The sequence below is a fragment of the Clupea harengus genome, chromosome 2, assembly GCF_900700415.2.
Source record: "Clupea harengus chromosome 2, Ch_v2.0.2, whole genome shotgun sequence".
Classification (NCBI taxonomy): Eukaryota; Metazoa; Chordata; class Actinopteri; order Clupeiformes; family Clupeidae; genus Clupea; species Clupea harengus.
This window is the reverse complement of record NC_045153.1, coordinates 818,427-828,426: the sequence shown is the minus strand read 5'-3', so window position 1 is coordinate 828,426 and position 10,000 is coordinate 818,427. Positions and strand designations below refer to the sequence as shown.

Below are 10,000 nucleotides of genomic sequence, written 5' to 3'. Positions count from 1 at the left end.
GTCTCTAACGTTCCATTGAGTTAGGTAGCTGACTTCTCCCAGCTCATTCACTAACGTTCCATTGAGTTAGGTAGCTGATGTCATAGTCTCTAACGTTCCATTGAGTTAGCTAGCTGATGTCATAGTCTCTAATGTTCCATTGAGTTAGCTAGCTGATGTCATAGTCTCTAATGTTCCATTGAGTTAGCTAGCTGATGTCATAGTCTCTAATGTTGCATTGAGTTAGCTAGCTGATGTCATAGTCTCTAATGTTGCATTGAGTTAGCTAGCTGATGTCATAGTCTCTAACGTTCCATTGAGTTAGCTAGCTGATGTCATAGTCTCTAATGTTGCATTGAGTTAGCTAGCTGATGTCATAGTCTCTAATGTTGCATTGAGTTAGCTAGCTGATGTCATAGTCTCTAATGTTGCATTGAGTTAGGTAGCTGATGTCATAGTCTCTAATGTTCCATTGAGTTAGCTAGCTGATGTCATAGTCACTAACGTTCCATTGAGTTAGCTAGCTGATGTCATAGTCTCTAACGTTCCATTGAGTTAGCTAGCTGATGTCATAGTCTCTAACGTTCCATTGAGTTAGGTAGCTGACTTCTCCCAGCTCATTCACTAACGTTCCATTGAGTTGGGTAGCTGATGTCATAGTCTCTAACGTTCCATTGAGTTAGGTAGCTGACTTCTCCCAGCTCATTCACTAACGTTCCATTGAGTTGGGTAGCTGATGTCATAGTCTCTAACGTTCCATTGAGTTAGGTAGCTGACTTCTCCCAGCTTCATTCACTAACGTTCCATTGAGTTGGGTAGCTGATGTCATAGTCTCTAACGTTCCATTGAGTTAGGTAGCTGACTTCTCCCAGCTCATTCACTAACGTTCCATTGAGTTAGGTAGCTGATGTCATAGTCTCTAACGTTCCATTGAGTTAGCTAGCTGATGTCATAGTCTCTAATGTTCCATTGAGTTAGCTAGCTGATGTCATAGTCTCTAATGTTCCATTGAGTTAGCTAGCTGATGTCATAGTCTCTAATGTTGCATTGAGTTAGCTAGCTGATGTCATAGTCTCTAATGTTGCATTGAGTTAGCTAGCTGATGTCATAGTCTCTAACGTTCCATTGAGTTAGCTAGCTGATGTCATAGTCTCTAATGTTGCATTGAGTTAGCTAGCTGATGTCATAGTCTCTATTGTTGCATTGAGTTAGCTAGCTGATGTCATAGTCTATAATGTTGCATTGAGTTAGCTAGCTGATGTCATAGTCTCTAATGTTGCATTGAGTTAGGTAGCTGATGTCATAGTCTCTAATGTTGCATTGAGTTAGGTAGCTGATGTCATAGTCTCTAATGTTCCATTGAGTTAGCTAGCTGATGTCATAGTCTCTAATGTTGCATTGAGTTAGCTAGCTGATGTCATAGTCTCTAATGTTGCATTGAGTTAGCTAGCTGATGTCATAGTCTCTAATGTTCCATTGAGTTAGCTATCTGATGTCATAGTCTCTAATGTTGCATTGAGTTAGCTAGCTGATGTCATAGTCTCTAATGTTCCATTGAGTTAGCTAGCTGATGTCATAGTCTCTAATGTTGCATTGAGTTAGCTAGCTGATGTCATAGTCTCTAACGTTCCATTGAGTTAGCTAGCTGATGTCATAGTCTCTAATGTTGCATTGAGTTAGCTAGCTGATGTCATAGTCTCTAATGTTCCATTGAGTTAGCTAGCTGATGTCATAGTCTCTAATGTTCCATTGAGTTAGGTAGCTGATGTCATAGTCTCTAATGTTGCATTGAGTTAGGTAGCTGATGTCACAGTCTCTAATGTTCCATTGAGTTAGCTAGCTGATGTCATAGTCTCTAATGTTGCATTGAGTTAGCTAGCTGATGTCATAGTCTCTAATGTTCCATTGAGTTAGCTAGGCAAGACTGCCTTTTATTGGTGAGCTTAAAAGTAAGCTAAGGAAACTTTCAGATAACTTTAAATGGTTTAAATGGCAGAGTTTGATTTGCATGAAATGATAGCTAGTTATCTATCTGATGTTATAGTCCCCTCGGTTTAACCTGTACAATTATAATAGAAACCACTAGGATGCAGACTCACACTGAGTTCATGTTCACACATGTTAACATGAGTTCCATCCAAAGCAACATACAGACAACCTGCAGCGTTCAGGAATCGCACCCGGGTCAAACGGTGCAAACCCATGACAGTGTAACGATACGCTTCCAGCGCTTTGAGTGGGCGTGGTGTAGCGTGTGGAAATAGCATCACAGACTGGACTAGGGAGCTAGTTAGCAGGCTAGCCAGTTAGTAGGCCATCTAGTCACTTGTCTTTATATCAAAACTGTCATTCTGTTCAAATAAGCCCAGGATTAAATATATAACATAACAGGAACAACAATAAGCCCTTACAAGGCCATCCAAGCCTTTCTTTTCAGCAAATTAAACAACCAAACGACGCCACAGTCCTGCAATTTTCAAACCGGTCTCTTTAATAAGGACCAATTAGTGTGTAGATGTGTGTGAGTGTGTGTTTATCTGTGTGTGTATATGTGTGTGAGTGTTTGTGTGTGTGTGTGTTTATCTGTGTGTGTATATGTGTGTGAGTGTTTGTGTGTGTGTGTGTTTATCTGTGTGTGAGTGTTTTTGTGTGTGTGTGTTTATCTGAGTGTGTATATATATGTGTGTGTGTTTGTCATCATATCTATGAACGGTTATCCAGGTCAGTGTAACATGTAACACTGTGTGTTGTGTGTGTGTGTGTTCACCTGTGTGTTCATGTGCGTGTGTGTGTGTGTTTATATGTGTTTATGTGTGTGTGTGTCTGTGTTTGTCTGTGTGTACGTGTGTGTGTGTGTTTTTACCTGTTTGTGTTTATCTGTGTTTGTGTGTCTGTTGACCTGTGAGTGTGTGTGTGTGTGTGTGTGTGTGTGTGTGTGTGTGTGTGTGTGTGAGTTTATCTGTGTGTGTGTGTGTGTGTTTATCTGTGTGTGTGTGTGTGTGTGTTCATCTGTGTGTATGTGTGTTTATCTGTGTGTGTGTGTGTTTATCTGTGTGTGTGTGTGTCTGTGTATCTGTGTGTGTGTGTGTGTGTGTGTTTATCTGTGCGTGTGTGTGTGTTTATCTGTGGTGTGTGTGTGTGTGTGTGTGTATGTTTATCTGTGTGTGTTTATCTCTGTGTGTGTGTGTGTGTGTGTGTGTGTGTGTGTGTGTGTTTATCTGTGTGTGTGTGTGTGTGTGTGTTTATCTGTTTGTGTGTGTGTTTTTAGTTGATGACGAGTACTACGCCTGTGTTGGTCATGTGATGTGTGTGTGTGTGTGTTTATCTGTGTGTGTGTGTGTGTGTGTGTGTGTGTGTGTGTGTGTGTGTGTTTATCTGTGTGTGTGTGTGTGTGTGTTTATCTGTTTGTGTGTGTGTTTTTAGTTGATGACGAGTACTACGCCTCTGTGGGTCATGTGATGTGTGTGTGTGTGTGTTTTTAGTTGATGAAGAGTACTACGCCTCTGTGGGTCATGTGGTGTGTGTGTGTGTGTGTGTGTGTGTGTTTTTAGTTGATGAAGAGTACTACGCCTGTGTTGGTCATATGGTGTGTGTGTGTGTGTGTGTGTATTATTAGTTGATGAAGAGTACTACGCCTCTGTTGGTCATGTGGTGTGTGTGTGTGTGTGTGTGTGTATTATTAGTTGATGAAGAGTACTACGCCTCTGTGGGTCATGTGGTGTGTGTGTGTGTGTGTGTTTTTATTTGATGAAGAGTACTACGCCTGTGTTGGTCATGTGATGGTTCTTCCCTGCGATGATGCTGAAGGCCAGAATGTAACGTGGAGGCGAGAGAAGGCTCCGCCCCTGGGTGTGGATGGGGGCGGGGTTAGGGTCATGGATGGAGCCCTGTGGTTCCTACCTGCTAACTCCTCCCACAGTGGGGTGTATGTGTGCAAGTGGAGGTACGGAGAAAACACACACACAAACACACACTCTATATTTCTCACACACACTTTATATTTCTCTCACACACACACATTCTATATTTCTCTCACACACACACACTCTATATTTCTCTCACACACACGCACTCTATATTTCTCTCACACACACACTCTATATTTCTCACACACACACACACTCTATATTTCTCACAAATACACACACTCTATATCTCACTAGCTAGGGTTTCTCCCACGCTGACACACACACTCTAACACACAAACACACTCATGTATGTTCACACACACACACTTGTGCGCACTCACACACACACACACACAGACTCAAACACACATAGAAGCAAATACTGTATACTGTATGTACAGACACACATACACACAGACACACACATACACACGCTCATGTTCACGCTGGCGTGTGTGTGTGTGCGGTTTTGTTTTTGTGTCTTCTCTCCGTGTGTGTTTCTCTGTGAGATGATATGTCTGCACATGTATGTGTGTGTGTGTGTGTGTGTGTGTGTGTGTAGTGATGGAGTGCAGCGTGTGATGCTGCGTGTGGACAGTGGAGTGTGTCCTGAGAAGACTCGCGATAGGTACCTGGATCTGAGCGCTGATGTTGGTCGTCTGAATTGCAAACAAGATCACATCTTCAAATCCGACCCTCAAGCACACATCACCTGGCTGAAGGTAAGCCAGTCCCCACCTTAACCCTTAACCTGACCCTTACCCTGACCTTCACCTGACCTTCACCTGACCTTCACCTGACCTTAACCTGACCCTTCACCTGACCTTCACCTGACCTTAACCTGACCCTTAACCTGACCCTTAACCTGACCCTTACCCTGACCTTAACCTGACCCTTCACCTGACCCTTCACCTGACCTCCACCTGACCCTTAACCTGACCCTTAACCTGACCCTTATGATGACTTTATGAAATGCCACTCTGACATCAGTCGACTGCCAACCTTTCAGTGGGTAAACCCAACCGTTCAGTACCTGGCTGAAGGTAAACCCAACCGTTCAGTACCTGTCTGAGGGTAAACCCAACCTTTCAGTACCTGTCTGAAGGTAAACCCAACCTGACTAAAGATAAACCCAACCGTTCAGTACCTGTCTGAAGGTAAACCCAACCTTTCAGTACCTGGCTGAAGGTAAACCCAACCTGACTAAAGATAAACCCAACCGTTCAGTACCTGGCTGAGGGTAAACCCAACCTTTCAGTACCTGTCTAAAGGTAAACCCAACCTGACTAAAGATAAACCCAACCGTTCAGTACCTGGCTGAGGGTAAACCCAACCTTTCAGTACCTGTCTAAAGGTAAACCCAACCTGGCTGAAGGTAAACCCAACCTGACTAAAGATAAACCCAACCTGGCTGAGGGTAAACCCAACCTGGCTGAGGGTAAGTGAAACATAAACATCTGTAGAGGACCCTCAACCAGACCAAAGCATATTCACGATAATGTCAAATCACTCATAAAGTTCATTGGTTGAATAGGAAGAATAGTATGCATAGGATGCATGTTCAGTTGGAAGAGTAGTATGCATAGGATGCATGTTCAGTTGGAAGAGTAGTATGCATAGTATGCATGCTCAGTAGGAAGAATAGTATGCATGCTCAGTAGGAAGAATAGTATGCATAGTATGTATGTTCAGTAGGAAGAATAGTATGCATGTTCAGTAGGAAGAATAGTATGCATGATCAGTAGGAAGAATAGTATGCATGCTCAGTAGGAAGAATAGTATGCATGATCAGTAGGAAGAATAGTATGCATGCTCAGTAGGAAGACTAGTATGCATAGTATGCATCTTCAGTAGGAAGACTAGTATGTATGTTCAGTAGGAAGAATAGTATGCATCTTCAGTAGGAAGAATAGTATGCATAGTATGCATGCTCAGTAGGAAGAATAGTATGCATAGTATGTATGTTCAGTAGGAAGAATAGTATGCATGTTCAGTAGGAAGAATAGTATGCATGATCAGTAGGAAGAATAGTATGCATGATCAGTAGGAAGAATAGTATGCATGATCAGTAGGAAGAATAGTATGCATGATCAGTAGGAAGAATAGTATGCATGATCAGTAGGAAGAATAGTATGCATGATCAGTAGGAAGAATAGTATGCATGTTCAGTAGGAAGAATAGTATGCATGTTCAGTAGGAAGAATAGTATGCATGCTCAGTAGGAAGAGTAGTATGCATGTTCAGTTGGAAGAGTAGTATGCATAGTGTTTATCAAACCTGCAACTCCACTCTAGTATATGTGTGTTATTTAATGTGTAAACCCAGTGTTAAACTAGTGTGTGTGTGTGTGTGTGTGTGTGTGTGTGTGTGTTCTGTGTCATACAGGACTGTGAGCCTTTGAACAGCTTCGAGAGGACCCTGCACATTTTCAACGTGTCTCGTCAGGATGGAGGAAGGTACACATGCCTGCTTCACTTCAGCCTAGAGGGGCAGAACTACACCTCCGCCAGCACCACCGAGGTCCACATTGGTAAACATGAACACTAACTAAACTACACCTAATCTACACCCGACACATAAACTACACCCTACACCTAAACTGCACCTAAACTACACCCTACACCTAAACTACACCTAAACTACACCCTACACCTAATCTACACCCTACACCTAAACTACACCTAAACTACACCCTACACCTAAACTACACCCTACACCTGAACTACACCTAAACTACACCCTACACCGAAACTACACCCTACACCTAAACTACACCCTACACCTAAACTACACATAAACTACACCTAAACTACACCCTACACCTAAACTACACCTAAACTACACCTAAACTACACCTACACTACACCCTACACCTAAACTACACCCTACACCTAAACTACACCCTACACCTAAACTACACCCTACACCTGAACTACACCTAAACTACACCCTACACCTAAACTACACCGAAACTACACCCTACACCTAAACTACACCCTACACCTAAACTACACCTAAACTACACCCTACACCTAAACTACACCTAAACTACACCCTACACCTAAACTACACCTAAACTACACCTACACTACACCCTACACCTAAACTACACCCTTCACCTAATCTACACCCTACACCTAAACTACACCTAAACTACACCCTACACCTAAACTACACCCTACACCTAATCTACACCTAAACTACACCCTACACCCTACACCTAAACTACACCCTACACCTAAACTACACTCTACACCTAAACTACACCTAAACTACACCCTACACCTAAACTACACCTAAACTACACCCGACACATAAACTACACCCTACACCTAAACTATACCCTACACCTAAACTACACCTAAACTACACCCTACACCTAAACTACACCTAAACTACATCCTACACCTAAACTACACCCTTCACCTAAACTACACCCTACACCTAAACTACACCCTACACCTAAACTACACCTAAACTACACCTAAACTACACCTAAACTACACCCTACACCTAATCTACACCTAAACTACACCCTACACCTAAACTACACTCTACACCCTACACCTAATCTACACCTAAACTACACCCTACACCTAAACTACACTCTACACCCTACACCCAAACTACACCTAATCTACACCTAAACTACACCTAAATTACACCCTACACCTAATCTACACCTAAACTACACCCTACACCTAAACTACACTCTACACCCTACACCCAAACTACACCTAATGTACACCTAAACTACACCTAAATTACACCCTACACCTAAACTACACCCGACACCTAAACTACACCCTACACCTAAACTACACCCGACACCCAAACTACACCTAAACTACACCTAAACTACACCCTACACCTAAACTACACCCTACACCTATACTACACCCTACACCTAAACTACACCCTACACCTAAACTACACCTAAACTACACCCTACACCTAAACTACACCTAAACTACACCTAAACTACACTCTACACCTAAACTACACCTAAACTACACCCTACACCTAAACTACACCTAAACTACACCTAAACTACACCCTACACCTAAACTACACCTAAACTACACCCTACACCTAAACTACACCCTACACCCTACACCTAAACTACACCTAAACTACACCCTACACCCTACACCTAAACTACACCCTACACCTAAACTACACCTAAACTACACCCTACACCTAAACTACACCTAAACTACACCCTACACCTAAACTACACCTAAACTACACCTAAACTACACCCTACACCTAAACTACACCCTACACCTAAACTACACCTAAACTACACCATACACCTAAACTACACCCTACACCTAAACTACACCTAAACTACACCCTACACCTAAACTACACCTAAACTACACCCTACTGCTAAACTACACCCTACACCTAATCTACATCTAAACTACACCTACACCTAATCTACACCCACAAACTCCTACCGAAACTGTGTATGTTGAAGGTTTGTATTAATGCATTTACACAGATGATTCTGAACCGCCCAGTAAGCCGCAGGTGATCGGCCCCCGTAACGAGACCCTAGTGGTGGAGCTGGGTGAGTGACAGCCAAAATCAGCCAATGAGGAGTGGGTTGGATTGTATCTGTTCTGTTTCTGTGCTTTGCTTGTAGGACTATGATTTTATGCATGTGTGTGTTAATGTGCCTGTGTGTGTGTGTGTGTGTGTGTGTTTATGTGCCTGTGTGTGTGGTGTGTGTGTGTGTGTGTGTGGTCTGTGTGTGTGTGTGTGTGTGTGTGTGTGTGTGTTTATGTGTGTGTGTTTATGTGTGTGTGTGTGTGTGTGTGTGTGTGTGTGTGTGAGAGAGTATCTGTGTGTGTGTGTGTCTGTATGTGTGTGGTGTGTGTGTGTGTGTGTGTGAGAGAGTATCTGTGTGGTGTGTGTGTGTGTGTGAGAGAGAGTATCTGTGTGTGTGTCTGTATGTGTGTGGTGTGTGTGTGTGTGTGTGTTTATGTGTGTGTGTGTGTGTGTGTGTGTGTGTGTGTGGTGTGAGAGAGTATCTGTGTGTGTGTGTGTCTGTATGTGTGTGGTGTGTGTGTGTGTGTGTGGTGTGTGAGAGTATCTGTGTGTGTGTGTGTATGTCTTTGTCTGTGTCTGTGTTTGTGTGTGTGTGTGTTTGTGTGTGTAGGGTCCCGTGTTGAGCTGCGCTGTGAGGCAACTACTGGAAACGAACATACGATTTTGTCCTGGAAGATGAACGGCTCAACAATCCACAGCTCTCCACCCTTCACCATCTCACCCTCTTCACCATCACACTCTGACAAGTGAGTGTGTGTGTGTCTGTGTAAGTGTGTGTGTGTTTGTGTGTCTGTACGTGTGTGTGTGCCTTTATGTGTGTGTGTGTGTGTGAGACTGTATGTGTGTTTGTCTGTGTGTGTGTGTGCGTGTGTATGTGTGTGTCTGTGTGTATGTGTGTGTGTGTGTGTGTGTGTGTGTGTGTGTGTGTGTCTGTATGTGTGTATGTGTGTGTCTGTGTGTGTGTGTCTGTCTGTGTGCGTGTGTTTGTGTTTGTGTGTGTGTCTGTATGTGTGTCTGTGTGTCTGTGTGCGTATGTCTGTATGTGTGTCTGTGTGTGTGTGTCTGTGTGTGTGTGTATGTGTTTGTGTGTGTGCTAGTGTCTGTGTGTATGTGTGAGTGTGCCTGTGTGCTTGTGTGTCTGTGTGCGTGTGTCTGTGAGTGTGTGTGTGTGTGTCTATAACTGTGTGCGTGTGTGTCTGTGTGAGTGTGTGTCTGTGTGTGTGTCTGTGTGTGTGTGTATGTGAGTGTGTGTGTGTTGTCATTGTAGTCGTATATCATTAAAGAGGAATGTGTGTGACCAAACTGACCAAACTGACCAAATAGGTGAATGTCATTGTGATGAGTGTCATTTAAGTGGCATTTGTCATTGTGTGTGTGTGTGTGTGTGTGTGTGTGTGTGTGTGTCAGAACCCAAGTGCCCAGGGTTGCGAAGACTCTGATTATTTCTGAAGTGGGTGTAGAGCATCTCAATGTGCCGTTCCTGTGTCGGGCCACAAACGCACTGGGCCGAGATGTCGGCCAGATACTCCTTAAAACAGGTAATGCTGCTACTGCTA

The 10,000-nt window shown here is 43.2% G+C and overlaps 1 protein-coding gene across 1 annotated transcript in view; it reads left to right on the top strand.

Annotated features, from left to right (window-relative positions):
- Positions 1 to 10,000, top strand: part of LOC105909647 (interleukin-1 receptor type 1) — a 31,158-nt gene that overhangs the window by 8,328 nt on the left and 12,830 nt on the right. The window contains exons 4-7 of the mRNA XM_042703078.1: positions 3,733 to 3,922; positions 4,450 to 4,609; positions 6,273 to 6,423; positions 8,395 to 8,463. Coding sequence (XP_042559012.1) covers positions 3,733 to 3,922; positions 4,450 to 4,609; positions 6,273 to 6,423; positions 8,395 to 8,463 — 570 coding nt within the window. The remainder of the gene's footprint in view (positions 1 to 3,732; positions 3,923 to 4,449; positions 4,610 to 6,272; positions 6,424 to 8,394; positions 8,464 to 10,000) is intronic.